The 26452-nt window shown below is 40.9% G+C and overlaps 1 protein-coding gene across 1 annotated transcript; it reads right to left on the bottom strand.

The window, feature by feature from the left end:
- Positions 1–676: 676 nt before the first annotated feature.
- Positions 677–22537, bottom strand: LOC108930657 (NLR family CARD domain-containing protein 3-like). The gene is made up of 12 exons (XM_018746022.2): positions 22459–22537; positions 21156–21265; positions 19728–19901; positions 19547–19601; positions 19170–19392; positions 15610–17389; positions 9884–10057; positions 9607–9783; positions 9280–9453; positions 9011–9187; positions 7787–7833; positions 677–2876 (listed from the first exon to the last, which is right to left on the bottom strand). Exons 2-12 carry the CDS (start codon positions 21206–21208, stop codon positions 2350–2352), a joined length of 3561 nt encoding a protein of 1186 aa, XP_018601538.1. The 5' UTR covers positions 21209–21265; positions 22459–22537; the 3' UTR covers positions 677–2349.
- Between the last annotated feature and the right edge of the window lie 3915 nt (positions 22538–26452).

The raw sequence follows: 26452 nt of genomic DNA, 5'->3' as shown, positions 1-26452 counted from the left end.
TTCTATTTGGTAGCCATACACCCATGCCCAGACACACTCATTCTGTTTGAGGAGTTCAGCAGTAAGTGTCTGGGTTTATTTTCTATATTTATCCTCTATCATAGTGAGTCTGGATCTAAAGGACCCCTCCCAGTTTTGACACTGCACTTCTCCATACTGTTCATACTCACCTGTAACTGGACAAACATGTGAGCTCCTCTCCTTTGTGACTGGTTTTTGATAAAGCCGGCGAACGCTCTCCTCATCACTGTACCGCCATTGTGAGGTCACGTTCTGGCCTCTCTTTGTTTATTATGCTCCAATCACAGCTCCCATAGGTGCCGTCACAGGACCAAATGGACCTGGGTGCTATCTGTTTGTCTGTAGTAACACTGATTAAACTGGGTTTCTCCGGAATTCAATGCAGTCATCAATTTACAACCACATAAATTTATTAAGAGACAGCAGAAGTACAGAATATTTCCTGTTGTTGGCTCTAGATATGATTCAATGCTTCAGGTTACTCAGCCTGTCTGGGTTAATAATCATTGATTGCTCTTGGAAGACCTGCCTTTAAAATATTGTTTTTAAATTGTTTTCTATGTGCTTAAATTAAAATTACTGTTCATTCAGACGGTCCCAAATACATGAACCTAAAATGAATCAATGAAGTATGTTTTGTTGTGCTTTTCCCATATAAAACAGTTGAAAACATTGCAAGTGTGGTCTGTGTGCGGATTTTCAAACCAAGTTTATTAATGTTCACTTTTGGGACCATGCACATAAGCTCTTTTTCATTTGATGTCACCCTAAGCTTGAAGGGGACCAAAGAGCAGACAAACCTTTAGACCAAAGAGGAATGACTCTACACATGCAAGTAAATTGCACACATTAAGCATTAATCACATAAATTTTGCACAAAAATAGCTAAGAAACCCACAGTGCTTTTGGACAGATACACACCTCCTATTGTCACCCCAGTATATGTTTAATAGAAAGATATGTTCTGTAAGCTGTTATTTTTTTTCTTTTTTTTGCTTTTGTAACTGGGACCCTTTCAATAATACACAACACATATCTGGAATGCAATGTTCTTGTGCTTCTTCGCAGCAGCAGCACCAGCAGCATCCACTGCTGAATGCTTAGTAAATACCACAGGAATAAAAATAATCTAGAATGTGTGCAAAAACACACAAACCAGGTACATAAACACCACCTGTCCTACATTTTGTAATATTGGGAATTAATGGGGTAAAGGGAAGACACTGGTATATTTGCCGTGATGCCAAATTAATGAATTTGCAAGTGTGGTCTGTGTGCAGACTTCAGACAGCAACAGGGTACAGCCACAGAGAGTACCTAAAAATATTGCCCTTTCTACCTGAAAGAACAGGTAATAACAGAAAAAGCTCACAAATGGCAACATTCATAACAACTTTTTCATGCTCCAGTAATTTCATACACCTTCCACAAAATGAAACAGTGCAAATGAAATTCGAATGAATCAGTTCAGTTCCTGGCATCTTCTCCTAGGAGGAACTTCAGAGTAGTGGGTGCTACAATATTTTCTGTCATCTTTGGACATTGTAATGACATTTTATGTAGTTGCAGTTTTATTTGAAAAACAAAGTACAGTCAATTGCCCTGACCACACTGAAATCTGAACCTACAAAAAAAATGTTAAAAATACTGAAAGATTTTATTTATCCACCTGTAAATTATAGGGAGAAATTACTCAACATCAATCCAGAGTGAATACAATTAAGAAAGCTTTTGCAAAACATACTGCAGAGGTCTAGGAAATATACAAAGGAATGAACCACAAGGTGGCGTTGCAGCACTATTGCTACGTCACTCGATGTGAAAGGCATGTTTTTCTTTGTGATTGTCGCTCTGTGCTCCCCTGTTCGAGAATGTTATGCACATACTGTGGTGGAGAAACAGTTCATTAAAGAGATTCATGAGACCAAAAACTCACAAATGCCTATTGCTCGATTCTGGCAAAGCTGGAGGAAACGGCATTAGTGCAAAGGATGAAGAGTTCAAGACCTCATTCCAGTGATTTCACTTTGAGAGTCACCCTAGGAGGAGTAAAACTGGAGTACCACAGGCTGGAGAAAGGGATCATTAATGGCTCTGTTATGTCCCTGATCTTGTTTTTACTGAGCAGAAATTTCTATAAAAAGTATTTAAAAAAACAGTCATCTTTGAAAATGCATAACGCAGGGAGCAAGTGTAAAGTCTTGTTTGGTCTTTCCACATATGCTAGTTTTGGGTCCCAGATTTTTAAAACTTGGCCTGTACTATCAGACAAACATTAGCTATATGCTTATAACACTGTTATTACACACCAAGGATTGTGTGTTCATGTCAGACCTCACAAAATGATAATGAGGAATCATAGTATCCCCCAAACCCAGGACAGAGGGGCTCAGTGAATGTGGAGTTGAACTTGTACAGGAGGGTCAGTTCACCAGAGGAGACGCTGTAGAAGGACAGAGTGCCGGACACACAGTCCACATACACTCCTACTCTGCGAGAGGGGGGTACAGCTATGTCAATGTGTTTCTTATTGTGCCAAACAGAGCAGCTCTTATTAGAATAGTACAGACTCCAGGATTTGTCATTGTTGCCAAGCAGACAGTCATCACTCCGTCCTTTCCTCCTGATCCCTTTGTAAGCCACTCCTATACGAATTGCGCATCCACTCCACTGAACTTCCCAGTAACAGCGACCAGACAGACTCTCTACACACAGAACTTGTTTATAACAGTCAAATCTCTCTGGATGCACAGGATATGGCAGCTCCTTCTCCCTCCATGTCACCTTCCTATTGTCCTCAGAGAGAGACACTTGTCTGTGTGCTGTGTTGGGGTCCAGTGTGAGCTTCCAGGAGTCTGCACATGAAATAGAATTCAAAACACTGTGACAATTCTGTTAAAAATCACCATGTTGTAAGTAATCTTAATAAAAATGCTGTATTTATGACACTATAATAACACTGTATCAGGCATGAGGTAATAAAAGATAGACTAGTAGAATGTTTTTTATTAACAACAAAGCAAAGATTGCAAAAACAAGAAATAAAACACAAAAAATGAGCTTTGGCAGCAACCACATCCAACACATCCTCCATCATGTGACAACCTCCTGTCCTTTTTTTAGCCTATTGAAAATTATTGCCACACCTGGCCTGTGTCTCCCAGTGAGGTGCACCCAGTAATCCAGGTGGTAAGCCTAGCTACACTCCTGAGTGCCACTGTCATATTCAGACACAGATATGAAGAGCTGGAATGCACCATTTGTTCTGAGTTGGGCTATGGTTCTGGGGTAGCATGGTGACCAAAGAACAAAAAGGCACATGAAGATTTGGTTACAAGACAACTGGAGAACTTGACAGATAAGGAAACACAGAGATCTGGTGAAGACAGGACTGGAGAATCAAGAGCACGGAGATCAGATGTCTGAAAGACCAGACGGCTTGTCAGACAATTTACGGGACAAAATTTGGAGAAAGATCATTACACAAGCACAAGGACCAATGAAAAATAATTGACACAGGTAAGGCAATTGAAGGCTGGTCAAGAACCCGCAACCTGGTATTTGCTCTTTACCCTTTTTATAAGGCAGGGAATTCTGCATTTAGTCTGTTGAGATCAGATGCACTGACTAGGTGGACCTGCAGTATCACCCCTTGTGGACATTCTAGGTATTACTCCTAGGGGTCATAACAGTACCCTCGCCAAGAGCAACTCCAGCCACTTTCTGTTAACGGGAGAACATCCCCTAGGGAGAGGAGTGGGTCAGCCTGGGTGCACCTTGTGGAAGTCTCCTATGAGGGCTAGGCCCATGATGTCGTGGGTTTGCACCCAAGACTGTAATTCTGGGCCATACCCCTCACAGTCAACCATGTTGTAGTTGGTGTAACCACAGTGTTTCGAGTCAAGAAGGGTTCGTACAAAACATCACACATCTCACACACACACACGCACACACACACTGTCTGAACTGCTTGTCCCATATGGGGTCGCGGGGAGCCTGAGCCTAACCCAGCAACACAGGGCGTAAGGCTGGAGGGGGAGGGGACACACCCAGGACAGGATGCCAGTCCATCGCAAGACACCCCAAGTGGGACTGAAACCCCAGACCCACCGGAGAGCAGGGCCTAGTCCAACCCACTGCGCCACCGCGCCCCTTCGTACAAAACATGTTAGAGAAAAATTCATTTCCATTAGCTGAGGAGGAAAAGAGGAAACGGATTGACTCTGCAGAGGCAATGTACTATGGGGTTTGAGCTGTTTGATATCTCAGGTTGACAGCCACACTCTTTCTCCAGACTGGTACAATAAAGTTAATGTCTAAATGTCTACAATGTCTTCTGTTGGCTTTCCTTTTCTGGGATGACACTGATTCTTGGAGATGCAGAAAAGCTGATTCCCTCATGGGAATCACTCATCACTCATCTTACACCAGTCAGTCACCACTGGTACCTCACAGGACTCAGCTCTGCACAGAAATAAAATTGGTTGGTAGCCTAAAACATACTGAAAATGTTTTAGATTAATAGAGGAATGGATATGAGAGTTCAGGGTATACTCTGGCCATCGAAGGACCTCACTCCAGTTGATCTGATTTTGTACCTATCTAACTGTGCAGATAGCATCCAGTTTCCTGATTCAACCGTTCAACTTGGCTTTTACACTGAGGGTTTTACCTACATGCCAAGCTGACTGATATCCCAAATTGAGAACTGTGAGCCTCTGGAAGAAACAGTGTTTTCTGAGATGCTGTAAAATATGAACACCTGCTGGAACAAAAGCAATAGCTGAAAGTGGCCTCTTCTGAGGAATCATCCTGCATTTCTTAGAGAACCATTCAACCAAGGGCTTCATTCACACCTGACTTCACCTCTGACCCCTCTGCAGGTCAGTAATTAAATCAATGACAGTTTGTGACTATAGTCAGATAGGGTATGGGTTCAAGTAGTCCTCTAGGTCACTGGTGTGGAACCTTAGATTGGACACAAGTCATACAGGCCATGACAAAGTCATTGACGTCATCTTTCAAGGACGTCCACCAAAACCTCTCTAACAGAGTCTGTAAAGTCCTACTCTCCCCTAAGTAACTTTTGCTGGAGAAGTCATGGACCCAGTGTAGTAGCATGGAAGATACTGTTGCAGGGACAGACCCCTCATCCTGCAGCTGTTGAATGGGGGATTTGTTAAAAATCTGTCTTTGGTAGTCAAAGGTACAGAAGGCCATGGGTTTCCAAGTGAGTCATTGGGTGCTCCATGCATAAGTGAAAACAAGGGAAGGGCAATGGAACTAAAACTTGTGAACCTCCAGTAAAAATTTGCAAACCCAATAAATAGAGCATCTCTTTTACAGACATGGGTTGTGGCCAGTAAACAACAGTGGGGACTTCAACAATGTCACCGTTGCTGAGTGAAGATGTGGTGCTGGTTTGATGTGATGAACAATGAACACAGAGGCACACAGGGGTTTGGTAATGAGACAACTGGAGAAAATAACAGATGAGGGAACATGTTACTAAGATGGGACTGGAGAAGAAGGTGTCGTGTTTTACACTAAGAACAAATCATTGAGAGTTTTGTAGAAGAAAGACTCCTGCCAACGTGTAGGGTGTAAGCTGACAAGCGTCAATTGTCACTGGTTAATTCTTAATTGAAGCAGGAATTGTTATAGGCTGCACGATGTCTAATGGGACTTTTTCGCGCGGGGGCAAAAGAGGTTCCACAGTGAGATTGACACGAGCTGCTGTTCCTAATAAATTCTTTTATTTGTGCACTCCAAGTGTTCCAGTGCTTTGTTTCAGTAAAGCCTCCAAAGAACGGTATACCTTCCTTTCGGACACCACAAAAGGGAACATAAAGGTCTGGTGATGAAAAAACTGTACAATGTCTCACAGGAACACATTGGGAACAGAACTTGGGGAAAGGTAAATACACAAAAGCAAAATTCACTAGGGAAAACTAACTTTGGTTAAGGCAGCTGAGGGTTAGTCAAGAATCTGCAACCTTGTACAGGATGGGGAATTAGGCATTTAGTCTACTAAGCTCAGGTGTGCTGAGGAAGCTAGTTGCTGCCCATTGTGGTACAGAGTAACATAGTTCAAGAGCACATGGATTTTGATCGATGGAGTTGGGCAAACAACTCCATGTGCCACAGTCTACTGTGGCTACGATTCTGGCACTGGTTTATCTAACTTGTAGGTCTTCTGTGGGTAGAGAGCATCTGGCATGTGTGTGGAGGGGAGTGGGTCTGAGATGCATAACCTACAAATAGTCTAGGCCAGATGTCTGTGAGGTGTGTTTTGAACCTTCCTGAGGTGCCTTAACTCCAAACCAATGAAAAACCGATGAATGGAGGTGCCCACTTGATAACTCCAATGAAATACCCCTGTAGGCACTCAGAGAGTTGATGTAGTGATTGGGAGATTAAGCATCTTAGTGCTGAGTTATGGAGATTTATGATGGCATTATCTGATGTTTTCTCTGGGGATTCATGCGCAAGATGGTGAGACTAATGGAACTGGGACTGGTGTACAGCCTTTGGTGTAAGCACACGGAATGTAACATCTTATCCTATGTACATGAAATTTCACACTTTGTTCTTGCTTATCTAAATCTAATATACAGTACAAAACTGTATACCATTACTTTTGTAATTACTAAATTTAACTTTCTAATTGTGTTTTACACAAAAGAAACTGAAATAAGCTTTTACATACAGTACAGTGCAAAAGTTTTAGGCATTTGGTTGGGGAAAAAAGCTGTAAAGTGAGAATGCTTCCAAAAATGACGCTTTTAATTAATAAACTTCCTACAAAGATTATTAACCATCCATCGTCAACAACTGCTTGTCCTGAGCGGGGTCACAGTGAGCTTGGCTGGGTTCCACTCTCTGGCTGGTCTGGGGGTCGAGTCCTGCTTGGGGTGCCTTGCAATAGACTGATGTCCCGTCCTGGGTGAGTCCCCTCCCCCTCCTGCCTTACACCCTGTGTTCCTCGGTTAGGCTCCGGTTCTCCACAACCCCGCTCAGGACAAGCGGTCTCAGACAGTGTGTGTGTGTGTGTGTGTGTGTGTGTGTGTGTGTGTGTGTGTGTGTGTGTGTGTGTGTATGTGTATGTGTATGTGTATGTGTGTGTGTGTGTATACTTTCTTTCTTTAATAACATACAAAACCCTTACTGTAATACTATAACTTTTTGCAAAAGGAATGCTTGGAAATCTCAAATATGCTCTTTCCCATTAACACTAATGCAGAAAACATTAAATAACCATCTAAAACAAATATTTTTGAGAAACATCTAAGTGCCTAAGACTTTTGCACAGTTCTGTAAATACACTGAAATTATAAAAACATATACATAACTCATGAGTTATGATAATGGGTGTGGTTGAGGCTAATTCAGATTTACATGCATTTTTTACTTATGCAAGGGTCAGCTGGTGGTGTAGTGGTTAGTGCTACTGCCTTTGGATCCAAAGGTTGCAGATTTGATCCCCACCTCTGGCTGTGGTACCCTTGAGCAAGGTACTTACCCTAAATTGCTCCAGTAAAGCAACACAGCTCTGTGAATGAGTAAATAATTGTAGGTTGACAGGAATTGTATGTCAGCTAAGTGAAAGTAAGGGTGTCTGAAGTGAGAAAGTGGTGTGGCTCTGATACCTTTCAAAACACTTTCAAATGTCCTGCCATCAGTGGCACAATAGTGATGTACACACCAATCAGACAGAGAGGAGGAATTGTCATATACAGACTGATCATTTAAAAAAAATGCTTACATTTTTGGAGTCCAGGTCTGATCCTGCACAGTCCTCCATGGTCCACACTGTAGGAGAAGCAGAAGGACACACAGTGACTGAGAGACACACACAGTCTGTCTATGAAGTGTTTGTGGAAACTCAGAGCCCTGCGATAGTGGGGGAGCAACTGACACTGTGAGCACTTCACTGTTCTCAAACTGACACATGGACTCATTCAGTTAGTGGTACAACTTGCCTCTTTAGGTTGGCTTCTTGGACAGCCTGCCTGGACCTACAAGCTAACCTCTCCAAAACAGAGATTCTTCACCTCCCAGCTGGTCTGTTTTCTGCTGAGAACTCTCTGTCAAACTTGTAATGATTGACTCAAGTCTGTCCCTCTCCCAACATATCAAAGTCTTAACCCAGTTCTGCAGATATACCCTGCTTAAAGTCCACAGGATCTACTCTTATATTGCAACAGATTCTACACAACTTCTAGTCCAGGCCATGATGATATCCCACCTGAAAAACTGAAACTCTTTCCTACCTGACCCTCCAGCCTCTGCCATCTAACCTGTTTAGCAGATAAAAAATGTGGCTGGACATGTTTTGTTTTACCTACTAAAGCTTTCCCATGTATTTTCCCTCCTTATGTCTCTCTATGAGCTTCCTGTAGCTACCCACATAAAATTCAAGACTCTGGTTATGGCCTGCAAAACCATCAACAGATCTGCCCACAAATAGCTATAGAACTTGATCACTCATGAAGCACCAACCAGATAGCTATGCTCCTCCACCTCTGCCTGCCTGGTAGTCCTACACACAAGAGGTCCAAAATCAAAAGCACAAACTTTTAGTTCTGGTTCCAATGTGGTGGAATGAACATCCCTTCTCACTTAGAACTGGCAAATATCTCTCAACTTTCAATAAGGGTTTAAAAACACATCTCTTTCAGACTCATCATTCCACTGATTTTTCTATGTGCTTTATAAACATGCATTATGTTATCTGCTTAATAATTTCAAAAAGTCCCATATGCAGCTACTTGTGTAAGTTAAACAGTCTATACAGTGGTATTCCACAAATTGAGTGTCCTCAAGAACCTCGTGCCCGCATGTCATCTCTTCTTTTTTTGAAGTAATGCAATTTTGTAGTGTTCTCTGAGATTTCCACCGATTTGGAGGAAACCATCTAAATGAATAAATGTATATATAAATTTACAACTTCTATACACAAAGACTTAGTCACACGCATAGTACTGACTGCAGGGTCTGTAGCTGACACTGTGGATCCTCCAGTAGATCAGAGAGAAGCTTCACTCCTGAGTCTCCTGGGTGATTGTAGCTCAGATCCAGTTCTCTGACGTGTGAACAGGGGTTCGAACGCAGAGCTGAAGCCAGAGAAGCGCAACCTTCCATTGTGACACAACAGCCAGACAGTCTGTAGAGAGAGACACACACACTAGACACTACATTCTCACTGATACACACATTACTGATCATTTATAGTGTGGATTCCCCATTAGTACTGACCTCAGTATCTCCAGTTTACAATGTTTGTTCCCCAGTCCAGCAGAGAGTATCTTCACACCTGAATCTTGCAGGTCATTGTCACTCAGATCCAGCTCTCTCAGGTGTGAGGAGTTTGAACATAGAGCTGATGCCAGAGAAACACAGCCTCCCTCTGTGATACTGCTGCCATGAAGTCTTTAGAGAGATACAGTAACTAAAATTAACATGTGTTCTTGCTAATATTATTGCGGCAAAAAATGTTACAGTGAATGACTACAACGCTACAGGTTTTGTATTAATTCAGTACAAGTGCCCAGTTTACCAAGTGAATTCTCAGGTAGTACAGACCTCAGTATCTCCAGTTTACAGTGTGGATCCTGCAGTAGATCAGAGAGCAGCTTCACTCCTGAGTCTCCTGGGTGACTGTAGCCCAGATCCAGTTCTCTCAGGTGTGAACAAGAGTTTGAATGCAAAACTGAAGTCAGAGAGGCACAGCCTCCCTCTGTGACACCACAGGTAGATAGTCTGCAAAGAGACAACACTGTATTCTCAAAGAATCTCTCTTTAACAAGCTGTCAAGGCCTGGCTGAAATCTCGTTTACGGTGTGCATTCCCCAGTACTGACCTTAGTATCTCCAGTTTACAGTGTTTGATCCCCAGTCCAGCAGAGAGTATCTTCACTCCTGAATCCTGCAGGTCATTGTCACTCAGGTCTAACTCTCTCAGGTCTGAGGAGTTTGAGCTGAGAACTGAGGCCAGAGCTACACAGCATCTCTCTGTCAGTCCACACTGATTCAGCCTTAAAAAGATAACAGTAAGACAGATATTTCAGTATAACTGCTTTTTAGCTTTCCATGTTGTTTGAATCTTATGCAGCTATAAAGTACATTTAACTGGATGTTGAAAAATAAGCAAAAAATTATGCACAGTTTTACATCTTTTTACAATATTTCTATTTAGGTGTAACCTTTTATTTTGGTTCATATCACCCTACCGCTGATAAATACAGGTACATCTATACAGTTGATGTACACCTAAAGAGTACAGAAACACCAGTACACAAAATGTTTATTTAAACACCACATGTATCTCAAATCAAAACTTGAAGAATTACTTCTCTGTAACATACTTTTCCATCCCTAGTTTCCAAAAGAAGAGACAACATATGTCACAGAGAGTTTTTATTTAAGTACTGTAACATCAGCCTAGAGAAAGACTTAACTTTTTTTTTTAAAGTAGATTATTAAAACAGTCAGGCATGAAAAATTTGCAGATTATTAAAACTTTCTCTAAAAGGCAGGTCCAAATGTTGTAGTTTATTTAAAATTAGAAATAAATTTGTGAGACAGTTACCTTGCTTTAATATTGCCACATAAGCACTTACACCTTTAAAGTTGACTGCTGGAATTTGGAAGGAAAATGTAAAATTCTGAATTTAAAGGTCTGCACAAATCTTGAGCACTGTTTGGAATCTCGCTTGCATGTTTGCTCTAGTATAAAAAGCCTATCACCCTGCCATTATTCATCCATCCATTTTCAATAACACCTTGTCCTGAGCAACCTCACTGTGATCCGGAAGCTATCCCAGAACTATTGGGCAAAAGGCTACACTGCAAGTTATGAATGCTGTTAATGGATTACAAAAAATGATCATGACCAGTATTAACAGCATAACCCTAGAATGGTTTCATGGACTGGGATATGTTAGCACCAGGAGCTATTTAGGTTCATAATTAGTGATTGATGGCCAAGCTTTTACTTTTTACTGTTACCAGAAATGCAAAGTTCGTTGATCAAATAATAATGAGACTCAACCACAAATCTTTTCTTTATGTTTATGGATTTAGCTGACATTTTCTTCAAAGTGACTTAATGTTAAGTTACCTACAAGTGCACACACACACATTGTTGGAACCGCTTGTCCCATACGGGGTCACAGGGAGCTAGAGCCTAACTCGGCAACACAGGGAGTAGGGCTGGAGATGGAGGGGACATACCCAAGACGGGACGCCAGTCCATCACAAGGCACCCCAAATGGGACTTAAATCCCAGACCCACTGGAGAGCAGCACCCAGTCCAACCCACTGCACCACTGCGCCACCGCCCCCCCCCTTACCTACAACTATTTACCTATTTATACAGCTGGCCAGTTTTACTGGAGCTGTTTAGGGTAAGTACCTTGCTCAACCAGCAAGTTTGGAGGTTTAATAAAGGCAGAAGCTCTAACCACAATGATATCAGCTGCTCCTTTGCCTATACTTTTATAGTTTCTAAATACCTTCACTGGATTCCTTTGGTACCCTAGCTGATAAGATAACAAAAGAAAGATGGCTATTGGCAGTTGGACTTCAGTCCAGATTCTTTCTCTCCCTTCACAACAAGATGTGGCCAGCACAAAAGAGACATTTTCAGCAGCTAGAATGGAGGTGCCATTAGTAAAGGACTAAGGGTTTTGGCATTCCATTAACTTTTTCTTTTTTTATTGTTTTGTTTGTTTACCCCTGACATCTTAGTTTATTTTTTACCCTGCACCTGATAAGAGTGGTCACGCACCTGGGTGTGTTTTTGGGGACATTATCCAAGATTCTGTTAATCAATTCTGAAATTGTTGGGCATTGGTGTGGCCCAGTAAGAATAGCTGGGATTCAAGTGCTGGTTGCCACATGGACCACTGCCTTTCCTTTTAACACCCTTATATCCCAGGTAAAGAAAATTTTTATGCAATTTTTTAAACCTTACTAATTTTATACCAGAACATGATTCAGAATCATTTTATTTCCATTTGAAACAGATTGTTAAGACAAAATACTGGCACCTTACCTTTTGGGTCTACATTCAAGTGCTCTTCTTTACCACAGTTTTAGAAAGCCTACCTGTATTCAATTCAATTTATTTTTATAGAGTGTTTTTTCACACAGTGACAGAGTGGTTGAACACAGGCATAAGGCAAAGCAACAAATATACCAGGCAAAGAAACAAAGAAGACAGTTGACTACAGACTAGCATAACACATTATCAATGCTTTTGTAGAGCTATAAGTATGCCTACTGGCCATGGAAGGAAAGGAACAAAAACTCCCAACTGAAAGTCGAGGGAGAAAAAACCTCTGGGGGTCCAAGTGCCAGTGGCTGCCCACCCCTCCTGGGCATTCTAGATTAATAAGAATTCTAAGCCAGTTTACAATAAATAGCATTGTTGCTGTAATGGTAGCTTGATTTCCCAGTTCAGGAAGGTATGTCTTGTCCATCATAACAGTTAGTCATCATCTTCAGTCAGTCATACCTGTATCTGAGGGGAAGTGAAAGGAACTACCCTCTGTTGCTTTCAGAAATTTTGGCACAAGCTGGAATCACTCCAGTTGCTGAGGCCAACATTTATACCAGTGGGAATACCATCTGGGATTGTCAGAGTATGGAAAATCTATCTGTTGGCATAAGCATGACTAGAGTTACGTATGTACCAACACCCTGGAGGTCAAGGTGTCTGAGAAAGGAAGAGGAATGATGTGGCAATTTACACAGTATACAGTCCTCAGGAGCCAATGGAAATATTAGAAAGAGGCATTCATGGATATGGGAACCTCCAGCAATCCCCTAATACGGAAAGATTGAGAACAAGCCAGATTTGACTCCAAACCTAAAACTGGAAGTTTTCAAGTCGTTCAGAGTGCCTCCTGTGTTATTGTATGTGTAACCCTGTAAATATATTGCACAATATATTACACGATTAGCAGATTTAACATAAATTAAGTGAAATAACTTTATGATAGAGAGGAATTATTTTTATTTTTCCTAATTTCTTAGAGTTGATTGACTGGGTCAATCACCAGTAGGGTGAGAGCACAACTGGAAGTCCCGCCTTCCCACGTGACAGTTCTGTGAGGGGCACCACTGATTCAGTCTTGTAACTGAACGTCGTGAATAGAGCGCACACGTGAAACTTTTTTGACTGACTGGGATAAAATTTAAAAAATTGAGAAAATCGCTCCACTGCTGTTTCCGTTGCACACGGATTCGGTCAGTTTTAATTTTTTTTTTGGAGCAACAACGAATTTTTACGCCAAGGCGTAGATGGCGAGCCACCCAAAGAACTGAACCTGAGGCGTAGCAGAGGACCTACTGACTCAATGGCTGACCCAAAGAAGTACTCCACAATTGTGTGTGCATGATGATGCTTTGAATCAGCATTATCAATGGGAATGACTTTTGCAATAGAGCCATGGTGTTTCAAGAGACTGAAAAATTCTACATCTTCAGAAATGCCATCTACGCCTTTGCGTAAAAATTCGTTGTTGCTCCTCACACGTGGCCACGTGGGAAGGCGGGACTTCCAGTTGTGCTCTCACCCTACTGGATGATTGACCCAGTCAATCAACTCTAAGAAATTAGGAAAAATAAAAATAATTCCTCTCTATCATAAAGTTATTTCCCTTAATTTATGTTAAATCTGCTAATCGTGTAATATATTGCGCAATATATTTACAGGGTTACATCTGCAATTGATCGACTGGTATTTGTGAGATGAACACCTAAGTCCCCTTTGCTCACATGAGTCTGTGTAATCAACTGTATCACCATGGTAGCATGCACTAAGGACAAAGAAAACTCTGAATTAGTTGATTCTTACAGAATTCTCCGCTTTAATCATCCACACCTGTTCTGCATATCTCTAGTGCTGAGCAACTATGCGCCTTAACTAGATAACATTTAGGATCAGTAGTCAACTTCTTCCTTTTGACTAAAGTGGATGTTCACTATGCTTCCCTGAAACCGCCGTGAATGAAAAGTGATTTGCGAGCTATAGTACTAGCACTCTTTCCTCCTTATCCCAACCTGGCCTCCCTAAAGGCATAAACCTCTTATTCAGTATGCACTTTAACAATGTCCGAACTACTCTTTACTCTTCACTTGTACCCTTGAAATGACATCATATTTATCGTTACTCATCTAGCTGATCCTTTTCTCCAATGTAACATGCAATGTTGGGCTATCTACTTTTAATTATCAATTTATACAGCTGGATGATTTTTACAGGAGCTATTCAGGGTAATCACCTTGCTCAGAGGTACTACAACAGGAGATGGGATTTGAACCTGTGACCACATCAAAATGGGGCAATTCTAACTTGTATGTTACTTGCTGCTTTTGCGGTTTTAATCTCATCAGTCTCAGATTTATATCATGGGTCCTCTGTGTTTGTTCTTATAGTACATCCCAACTTGACTGCCATCTCTTTTGTGGCAACTTCTCTGCTGGCAGCCAAATGATAATATTTGCCATCATCTGAAGCCTCTTATCAGTGTGTCCCTTCAAAGTTGTCTCCAATTCCTTACGGACATCTTCATCAAACTGACATCACTTTTTCCTCTTGATACCTTGAAAATTCTTGACCTGATACCTTTGTTCTGCTCTGCCTGGTGTTCAGGTTCATATCATACCTAGCCCCTCTTCCACACCAGGTGCATTTTTTATTAAGTATTTAATCTTAGTGTTGCCGGGTAGGCTCCGGTTCCCCGCGACCCCGTACAGGACAAGCGGTTCAAAAAGTGTGTGTGTGTGTGTGTGTGTGTGTGTGTGTGTGTGTGTGTGTGTGTGTGTGTGTGTGTGTGTGTGTGTGTGTGTGTGTGTGTGTATTTAATCTTATCTCAACAGCTTTTCAGTCCTCCTGGGTTCGTGCACAGCTTGTCACACATACCACACTTGTACAAAACCAGATTTTGAAAATCTGTAGATCTCTCATTGTGCTCTTTCCCTTGGAATGTCAGAGGGGTATTTTTTGTGCGATTTTATTAGAGCTTACTTTGAGTACCTATGGAAGGCAGACATTGGGTTGTCAACCCTCACTACCCCATTTGCCATCTTTGCAACTGTCTGATATTTCCAGCTGCCGCCCAGCAATTCTTAGTTTTCAGCCGGTTTCTTCTTTAGCTGTCATTTAACATTGTAGCACCATCATTTATCTCATGCGATTCAGCGGAACACATACATTTTTTTAACATTTTCCAAGAAGTATTCCAGATTTACTTAATTGTTTTGATATTGAATAAGTGCCCTAAACTAAAAACCTGGGGCAGGACTGGTGTTTTTCAGAATCACTTACGTGGGATTGACGGTTTGAAGTTAGTCTGCATTTTGCCTCTTTTTTCAAGACACCACAAAGGACATTTATGAAAGCAGAATGACCACATAATGGGTAAAAATGCCACTATTACAAATTTTGAATCACATATGAAAAGGTATATATTTTCAGAAACCGTATATTTATAAACTCTTTTTACTATAGGTAACCTTATTAAGTGAGGGATGGATGTATTTATTCCATAGTAGTTTAACAATGGACCTGAGTACTTACAGAGCTTTTTTGCAAACTTTGAGCACTGGCAGCAGCCTCAGAAGACCTTCTTCCGATCTGATGTATTTCTTCAGGTCCAACACATCCAGTTCCTTGTCTGTCATCAGTAACACAAAGGCCAGAGCTGACCACTGTGCAGGGGAAAGGTCTCTAGATGAAAGGTCTCCTGAGGTCAGGTAACCTTGGACCTCCTCCACTAAAGAATTGTCATTGAGTTCATTAAGACAGTGGAACAGATTGATGGTTCTCTCTGGAGATAGATTCTCCCTGATCTTCTTCTTGATGTACTGCACTGTTTTTTCAGTATCAAATGAGCTGATTCTTCTCTCTGTCAGTAGCCCTTGTAACAGACTCTGATTGGAATCCATTGAAAGGCCAAGAAGGAAGCGGAGATAGAGGTCCAAGTGTCCATTCTTGCTCTGTAAAGCCTGATCTACTGAACTGTTCAAAAAGTCAGACCAGTTCTCTTTATGTGGTGCTTTCAGTTTAGCAAAACTGGATTTTTTGTTTACATTTAACAACACTGAGTATAAAGCAGCAAGATACTCCTGAACACTCAGATGTACAAAGCAGTAAACCTTCCTCTGGTGTAATGCAGACTCCTCTTTGAAGATTTCTGTACACACTCCAGAGTACACTGAAGCTTCACTGACATCAATGCCACACTCTTTCAGGTCTTCCTCATAAAATATGAGATTTCCTGTTTCAAGGTTTCTAAATGCCAGTTTCCCCAGTTTAAGAATGAATTCTCTGTCTGACTTTAACATTTTAAGAAGCTCCGTTTCTTGTTTTTTCTGAAACTTGACATTTTTTAAAGTTGACTGAAAGATGAGGAAGTGTGTGTACATCTGTGTCAGAGTATTGGGGATTTCTCCACGACCTTCATTACCAAACAGCTTCTCAAGAACAGTGGCTGAAATCCAACAGAAGACAGGAATATGACACATGATGTGGAGACTCCTTGTTGACTTCACATGTGTAATGAGCCTGTTTGCCAGGTTCACATCACTGAACTTCTTCCTGAAGTACTCCTCCTTCTGAGGATCATTGAACCCTCGTATCTCTGTCACTTGCTGAACACACTCAGGAGGGATCTGACCTGCTGCTGCTGGTCTAGAGGTTATCCAGATGAGAGCAGAGGGAAGCAGATTCCCCTTAATGAGGTTGGTCAACAACACATCCAAAGATGTTGACTTTGTTACATCAAACCAGCTCTCATTGTTCTGGAAATCTAGAGGAAGTCGACTCTCATCCAGACCATCGAAGATGAACAAGATTTTACAGCTTTCAAGCTCACCTGATCCAAACTCTTTCAGTTCTGGAAAAAAGCCATAAAGGAGTTCTATCAGACTGTACTGTTTACTCTTCATGAGATTTAGGTCCCGAAAAGGAAAAGCAAATATGAAATTAATATCTTTATTTTCTTTTCCTTCTGCCCAGTCAAGAATAAATTTGTGCACAGACACAGTTTTTCCAATGCCTGCAACCCCCTTTGTCAGCACAGTTCTGATATGTGTCATTCCTCCAGGTAAAGGTTTAAAAATGTTTGTGTATTTAATTGTAGCATCTTGTATTGCTGGGCTTTTCGTCGCTGTTTCAAAAAGTCTGACTTCATGTTCATCACTGATCCCTCCAGTTCCACCTTTAGTGACGTAGAGCTCTGTGTAAATCTTATTGAGTAGGACTGGATTTCCTTGCTTCGCTTTCCCTTCAAACACACATTCATATTTCTTCTTTACAATGGATCTGTATTTATGTTGACATTTCACCAGGAGTTCATCTGGCAAAACAAATTGGGGGAATAAAATTTTTGTGAAATATTTTCTGAATAGAATAAGAAAAATCAAAACAGTTGTTTAACCATACATTTAAATGCTTCACACTCAGATAACATAAAAGAAAAGAACATAGGATAATTTTATGATAACATAAAGGATCACATAAAAGAACAGTCAAAAAATGTTGAGAAGACTGTTGTTTGTAGTTACCATCAGTGATACATTCAGTTCCAAATCCTTAAAGAGAACTGAAATTTTTAGCCAGATAGTATGATTTCATTTTGAATTTTCTCAGTCTAATTTATGTGAATTGCAATCATATTAAAAGAAAAAAAATAATAGAGAGAATATTGATTTCTTGGTAGTTTTTGTTTCCTTTTTGTGTATTGTATATTATTGAGTTGTCCATACCAGACTGTATTCAGGCTACAGTTGGTACAAAATGCGATTGAGAGAATTGTCACTAGAACTAGGAAGTACGACCATATAACACCAGTACTGAAATCATTGCATTAGCTCCCGGTCACATTTAGAGTTTATTATAAAATCCTAAGAAGGGGGCGCGGTGGCGCAGTGGCGCGGACCACAGTCCTGCTCTCCGGTGGGGTCTAGGGTTCGAGTCCTGCTTGGGGTGCCTTGCGAAGGACTGGCGTCCCGCCCTGGGTGTGTCCCCTCCCCCTCCGGCCTTACGCCCTGTGTTGCCGGGTAGGCTCCGGTTCCCCCGCGACCCCGTATGGGACAAGCGGTTCTGCAAATGTGTGTGTGTGTGTGTGTGTGTGTGTGTGTGTGTGTGTATAAAATCCTACTTTGGCTGTAAGGCAGTACATGGCACTGCTCCAGCTTACCTTTGTGAGATTTTTGATTCTTATATCCCAGGATGAAATCTTAAAGTACCTGTGATCAATAAGACCTCAGTAGGAGGTCACACCTTTAGCTATAGGGAACTTAAACTATGGAATAGTCTACCAGTTACTGTCAGAAATGTACCGTCTGTCTCATTCTTCAAATCCAGACTCAAAAATTACATGTTTACTCAGGCATTCCACCTCAAAATGTAATTCCACTTGGTTGTGTTTGTTTTTTTGCCACCTCTATACCAAGAATATTAAATTTACTTTTTTAAGTTATGAATTACTATTTCTTCTTGTTGAGCATTGTCTCCCTGCATAAGACCTGAGGAGGCCAGCTGGCGGTTACAGGCGCACCCCCATGCCGACTGAAGATGATGACCAACTGAGACATACGATGATGAGCTTGGAATTAAAGCTACCATACAACAACAATATCATTATTATTTGTAAAATGGCTTAGAAGTCCTATTTAATCTAAAATTCCCAGGAGGGGTGGGTAGACACTGGCCCTTGAATCCCTAGAAGTTTTTTTCCCTCGATTCTCGGTTGGGAGCTTTTGTTCCTATGCTCCGTGGTCAGTAGGCATACTTACAGCTCTATAAAAGTACTGTATTATGGTAGTCAGTACTCAACTGTCTTCTTTGTTTCTTATCTGATGTATTTGTTTTCTTGCCTTATGCCTGTGTGATAGCGCTCTGTGTCACTGTGTGAGAATAGCGTTCTATAAAAATGAATTTAATCGAATTGAATATTGTTGTGCATGTGTTATTTTGCTGCCAGAAAATTTTCTTTGCTGCCCCCTTTGTCTTATGACTCAGAGTACCATATATTTAAGATGATGTCATCTTTACTGACAAACGGTCATGCTCCTCAAAACAGTAATATCAGTGATATTTCAGTCATGTGGGACACATAATGGCACAGTTCTTACTCTTCTCCAGTGTTTCTGCAAAGTCCTTCTGGTTCATGGTCCTCAGGATGTATAATGTGATCTTCAAAGCCCCCTCTGTGGCACAGCTCTTCTGGATCGCAGCTTCACTGTCCAGGTCATTATTATCCTGAGCCTCGAAGCATGCTGGATAATCTTGACTCAGATTCCTCTTGAACTTGTTCAACTCATCTTTCAGAAAGTTCATGGCACTTTCCTCCAGTAACTGAAAAACAGAAACATTTATTAATGTCTGCATACACAACAGAAACTGCAAATAGAATATTAAAAAGAAAGCAATGAAAGGAGAAAAGCACAGTTTGTGCATCTTCAGTTGGTATTAAAATATTGATATTTATTTAAAGTACTAAATCAAGTACCTTAAAAATGGTTGCTAAATCGGCATGCTTATAGTCACATTTCTTCAGTTGATCTCTGTTGATTAAATGTTATTATTAGAGAAAAATGGGCAACATAAGTGCATTACATAAGTACAACAAACAAGTAAATAAATTAAATAAATGACACAAGAGGCATATTTTCATCTGAAAGCAGATCTACCTTTCATGTCTAGAAGGCTCTCCTTGTTGGAAATTAGAAGGTGGGTCCATTGGCTGTTGGAAGTCAACAAGTGAATCCATGGACTGTCGAAAGTAAATAGGTTGATGCATTGACCAGTCACTCTTCAAGGATACACAGCTGTGGAGAGATGAGACTCTTCCCTCTTGCTGAACACTACAATCAAAAAGTGGAGACTTTTAGAAACATTCCAATTCCTATGCCTTTATGCTGTTCAGGACTCCCTGATTAACCATCTTAACCTTTCAGTTCACCAGTTAAGCTTAATTCTCAATGAAGACCTATATTGTCATGCAATCACTTAAATTCCTCAGTTTAATTTAAAAATAAGTGTTGCATGTTTCAGAGATTCTTAATTTTTCCAGTTCATTGGATTTTGTTTTAAGGATGTAGTGTTGCTTCACACGGGTTGTTCGCAGTGGGTTATTTTATTTTGCAGCAAATATATTCTGTTAGGGGGGCGCAGTGGGTTGGACCACAGTTCTGCTCTCCGGTGGGTCTGGGGTTCGAGTCCTGCTTGGGGTGCCTTGTGGCGGACTGGCGTCCCGTCTTGGGTGTGTCCCCTCCCCCTCTGGCCTTACGCCCTGTGTTGCTGGGTGGGCTCCGGTTCCCCGTGACCCTGTAAGGGGCTAGCGGTTCTGAAAGTGTGTGTGTGTGTGTGTGTGTGTGTATATATTCTGTTATGGCTAGTGAACCAAGATCTGATAGCAGCCATTTGTATTATAATGTACATTTATATTAGAAATTTCTCCAAAGCAATAACAATACGAAGTGCATAACACTCACAGATGGAGAGGTCTAGATCCAGGTGCATGGTTCTTGAAATTAATACCACTATATAAAGCAGTATGCATTAGACGAGTAGCTACATTTTTTTTTTTTTTCTTTTCTTCACTTGAGGAGCTTCTGAACTGCATATCTAGCACAATCTCCTATTTGTATTTAGGTCCTTTTCGTGAACTCTACTACTTGTATTTTGGTCGCCTGAACTACTATCACTCAAAAAAACTCAATTACTCAAATACTGGTGGTCCCCGATTTATGATGGGGTTACTTCCCGCAAAACTCATCATAAGTCCAAAATATCATAAGTAAACATTTAATACACCTAATACACACCTCTGCGAGACAGACTAGAAGATGCGGCTCTCTGCCCAGCATCACAAGAGAGTATTGCCCCACATATCGCTTGCCCAGGAGAAAAAAATCAAAACTCTAAATTCGAAGTACGGTTTCTACTGAATGCCTATTGCCAGCTCACCATTGTAAAGTTGGAAAAATCGTAAGTCAAACCTACGTACATTGGGGACCACCTGTATTGTATAGAAAACTCCAGAAAAACAATAAACTTGAGATTTACCCATTCTTAAATTTATTCAAAAAAACAAACACACATATCTTCTCTCTTACCTGTTCATTCCTGAGGAAGTTTCCCCCTCCTTATGCTCCCGTGAGTGACTCATTCTGGAGGCAGCACCTCCACGTCACGCTCTGGACTGGGATACACCACGTAAAGGTCTCTGTGGAAACAAGGTGTGCTAATAGTCACAAAATAGTAAATAAAAAAATATATATATATTTACTAATTTACTTTAAAAATGAGATCTGTTTCCCAATGTTATGTTAAAAATCACTTCCGAATAAGTATGTTACTGTGACATGATAAACATTAATGCATTTAAGATCTCATTTAACATGCAGCTATGTTTAGAAGCTAATCATATCAGTACTTGAGTATAATAGGGAAAAAGTTATGCCAGGAAGTCAGGACAGGTGTTTTAAAGCAAAGATATCAATGCTAAGCCCAATTCCTTTTTCTCACTACAAAATAACATAATGCTTGAACACAACCTGTTGTCTTACATCAGTTAGACCTGTTTCAAATTAGATCAAGTAGTTTCAGTAACATTTAGTATTTTTCAGGTAATCATAGCGCGCACACACACACACACACACACACACACACACATTTTCAGAATCGCTTGTCCCTTACGGGGTCACGGGGAACCGGAGTCTACCCGACAACACAGGGCATAAGGCCGGAGGGGGAAGGGGACACACCCAGGACAGGACGCCAGTCCGCCGCAAGGCACCCCAAGCGGGACTCAAACCCCAAACCCACCGGAGAGCAGGACTGCGGTCCAACCCACTGCGCCACCGCACCCCCATACAGGTAATCATAGCAAAAAACCATAAAGTTCATTTCATTGTGTTAACGCATATGAATATGTTTTGATTATATCCTTCACCAAGGAAAACACCACAGTAAATACAATGTATTTGTCATTCACATATAAGCACCAAGAATTCCACAGTATCTACAGAGTTTTCATCAATCATGTTACAGTGGGAGCTTATGCCCCTCAGCAATATGTTCAAGTTTAATGGTTTTATATTCCTTTGTTCTTTCCTTCTTGAAACTTTCTGAGGTATCAGTATAACAACCTAGATAAATTTGACTAAAAGGACTAAAAACACATTAGAGAAAATGCTTAAATGTAAAGTTTCATTAGTTCAGTGGAGACTGGAATAAGGTCAAGTATTAACAATAGTATTTTCTTTGTTAGTCATTCTAGGTGTTTTGTCCATAAATATTAGAACTTCAAACGAAAATAAAAGTTTAAAAATCAAGTAACAAGATAACACATAAATTATATTTTTAATAATTACTAAAAATTGTCTTGTGTATTTTCTATAAAAACTGAGTACTTACCATATAGGAATTTCTCAAAATACCACTAAAAATCTAATTCATTTTGATGGAAAACAGGTGTCTGACTCAAGGAACTGAGTACCTGTTAAATCTACCTGCTTTAGCTGAATAGCAATGAATCTGATTGGCTGAAAAGTAGCATTACCGGAAAATGCACATACCTAAACCTGAGAAGTTGCAGAGTTCATTTTGTAATTTGAGACCAGGAGCATGGGGCTGGACTTAATCGGCAAAAAGACGAAATGAATGCAGGATGATGGCACGGGAGCTATTTTTGGTGCCTCACAGCTTGTGGCTTCAGTTTTAGGCCTGGATTCTGCCTGTGTGAAGTTTACATGTTGTCCCATGTTTGCATGGGTTTCCTCCCAAAGTCCAAAAAATCTGGACAAAAAAGGGTAATGGTAAATTGTGTCCTCACCTCCTGAAAGAACCGTTCAAATTGTCAACAAAGCTCAGATTTTAAAAAACACTTTTTAACATAATGAATAAAAAAGCACTAATACAAATGTCTCTTGATTCATGCACGGTTAGGTATAATTTTAAAATACACTGCAACACATCTCATTTCAACAGCAGTGAATTTTAAGCCAAAGGATCAGTTACAAGGATTGGAGTAAAAGATGGTTTTACCGTGGCTAGTGTTTATGTTTCACACATTTATGAGATATGAGATACTTGGATATTCCTGATTAAAGAAAATGGACAGAACTCAGAAATATAGATAACAGAACTTACAAAAATATAGAATCAAATGCATACAGATACAAGGGTAAAAGTTAAACTATCTAGCAGGAGGATCCACCTGGAACAAGAATGAGATCTGAATCATCCAGGGCATGTTCACTGGCTCAGTTTGTTTCTTCCATTGCTGTGATGAGAACACTCATGTTGTTTATTGCTGTTGCAAAGTGGACACAGTGTAGCTGGGTAGACAGCTTTGTTCTGCAGCCCTTGAGGCAGTCTAGTGCATTGATGATGTTACTGTTTTGAAGTAAAGGCAGCCTCTGGTTGGCCTGAACAGGAAATTAAGCAGAATCCACAACCATGTCAACCAGGTCAATCCATAACCACTGATATTTTAGTGAATTGAAGATCATGGATGAGTCTTTCTCCACATGTGGCAGCTTCTCAGTGAGTTAGTACTCAACAGTGACATGCCAGATGACATTGGCTTTGCTTACTGGATATAAAGGACTGCTTGACGGACTGTGCGTTTTCACAAAAATGCCACTCTCTTACAGGTGTACAATAGGTAGAATGTCTTCCATTGCTGTTGGATTAATGGGGCATTCCTTTGTGATGTAAGAAGTCAGAAGCTGTGACTGCAGACCACTGGATGGTCAGCTGTGTTTGTGACTTCAAGAAGGAAAGATACACCAGCCATGTGTGAAATCCAAATTTTGTTTGCTTGAATTTTTACAGTTGGCAAGGAGGAAAGCTGACCAGTATGCATTTTCTTTTGTACCCAGATGAATTACCAACAAAGAAGACTTTTGAAAGTTGGTTGTTCTAGTTCCACACAGTTTACTGGATGACTGTATGAGAAGCCCTGGTAAGAGGTGTGAAATCTTGGCATTTGCATGTAATGATTTCACGAGCTTCATGTGTCTGATGAATTTCTCATTGTGCTGTTCTGGACAGGAATTGCACTCGGTTACAGGAAATTGTGATCAAGGTTGTTTGCTAGCTGATTAGGTCTATAGAAGACACCTATTCTGTTTTATGGTGGGAAGGCTTAGGTGGAGTGTTTCAAATGTAGTTTTTTATAACAATAAATTGAGTTAGATTGGCCCTATTGTGATCCAAAACCACTGACAAAAAAATGGAGACTGAACACCACTGTTTCGGACAATAATATATTCCTCAGGAAGACTGAAGAAAACACATAACCTGTCTAGATCATCAGCAGCCTATAGTTTCAGCTGCCATGAGACAGAGTGAATGTTACTGTACAGGTTTTCATCATTTCTGAAGTTTCGCCATAAAAAAAATATGAGGAAGAGATTAACACACACACACACACACACACACACACACACACACACACACACACTTTTTGAACCACTTGTCCCATATGGGGTCGCGGGGAACCGGAGCCTAACCCGGCAACTCAGGGCGTGAGGGGACACACCCAGGATGGGACGCCAGTCTATTGCAAGGCACCCCCAGAGGGACTCGAACCCCAGACCCACTAGAGAGCAGGACCTGGTCCAACCCACTGCGTCCCCCCAGGAAGAGATTAACAAAAAATAGAATTAGAAGTGAGGCACCAAGAGCAAGAATACAAACAGTCTCCAATTCAGGTGAAGTGGGAAATCACATTATTAGCACTCAGCTACAATGTTATTATTAGTTGTAATAATAACAGTGTAGCTGAGTCCTTAATCTATCTGCAGTGTTTGACACTGTCAACCACCAGATTCTACTTCCCTCTCTTTGTCAGCTTGGGATCAAAGGAGCAGCACTAAGATGACTCGAGTCCTACCTATCTGACAGATCCTATTAAGTGGTCTGGCGGAGCTCTTGTTCTCCTCCTCTGCTTCTCTCAACTGGTGTCCCACAGGGCTCAGTACTGGGTCTTCTTCTCCTCTCGATCTCAATTTTTACATTTACCTGCCTCTCACTGTTAGTACATTTACATTTATTTACTTAGCAGACACCTTTCTCCAAAGCAGCTTATAATGGATACTATGTAATGTCACACCTTATTTACCAAGATGACTGACACTGCTAGATACACTACTTACAAAGGGTCACTCATCCAAACATCAGTAAAACACACTCTCTCTGTGTCACTCACACACTATGGGAGAACCTGAACAGCATGTCTTTGGACTGTGGGAGGAAACCAGAGCACCCAGAGGAAACCCACACAAACTCCACACAGACTGAGTGGGGGTCAAACCCACATTCTCTTGCACCAGCCAGGTGCTGTAAAACAGCGGCGCTACCTGCTATGCCACCCAGCTACAGCTCCTCCCTTAGCCCAGTCATAGCCTCAAATGAATTCAAATACCACTGCTGTGCTGATGATACCCAGCTTTTCCTTTCCTTTCCCCCGGAGCGTCAGACTTTTCTGAACAAATTGCTGCCTGCCTGTCAGACATCTCTGCATGGATGTCTGTCTGATCTTCACCTCCACCTGCGGTCCATGTTGGAAGAAAAATCTGTGAATGTGGTTGGGAAATAAAGCGAAGGGGCGAAAATCGGAAGACAAGAACAAAGAATAAGTGTTGAGTGTGCACTGGACGTCACGAAGGAAGGCGATTGTCTCTGATGAGATTCCGCAAAGGTATGGGAGCTGAGGAGGTTCTTTTAAAGGGTGAGCAGTTAGTCAGGTGTTGGACCAGAGTCAGGTGCTGTCGGCTGAGTTGTGGGCATGAACATGACAAAGTGTAAATAAATGTAAATTGAAAGTCTTTTTTTAATTTAGAATGTGGAAGGGTGGCAGCCACTTACATTTGAACCCCCACTAGTGTTTTTTCTCTCTTGCCTCTAATTTGGAAGTTTTTTTTGTTTCTTACCTCTTTGGCCAGTAGGCTTACTTACAGCTTTAATAAATGCGTGGATACTATAGTAATTTAATATATAGCCAAATATTTATTTTCTCTTGTCATTGTCTATTTGTCTTGTGCTTTTATTCAGTGTTCTGTGTCACTGCGTGAAAAGAGCACTGGAACTAACTGGAACTAATTAACTAGGGCAAAGGCCAAATACCATCTGGATTACAAAAACCATACAAAGAAACTTGTAAAAAGCAACAAAAAAATTTTTTACCATGAACTCGGAAATAAGGCAAATCATTTTCTCACATATCAGCTGATATCACAACAAAATGAGCAGAATGAAGCTATACATACACCTTCCCGTGTAGTTACTTAAGCTCCATTGGCAATTAACACATTTACAGATTATAGCTTCCTTTACACTGCTGATGGGCAAGGAGAATGGATGAAATAGAATAATATTTTGAAAGATTTTCACTGCTTAGTAT

This window comes from Scleropages formosus, chromosome 6 (genome assembly GCF_900964775.1).
Source record: "Scleropages formosus chromosome 6, fSclFor1.1, whole genome shotgun sequence".
Taxonomy (NCBI): domain Eukaryota; kingdom Metazoa; phylum Chordata; class Actinopteri; order Osteoglossiformes; family Osteoglossidae; genus Scleropages; species Scleropages formosus.
Note: the sequence above shows the minus strand (reverse complement) of the source record. Positions and strands in the feature narration are given on the sequence as shown.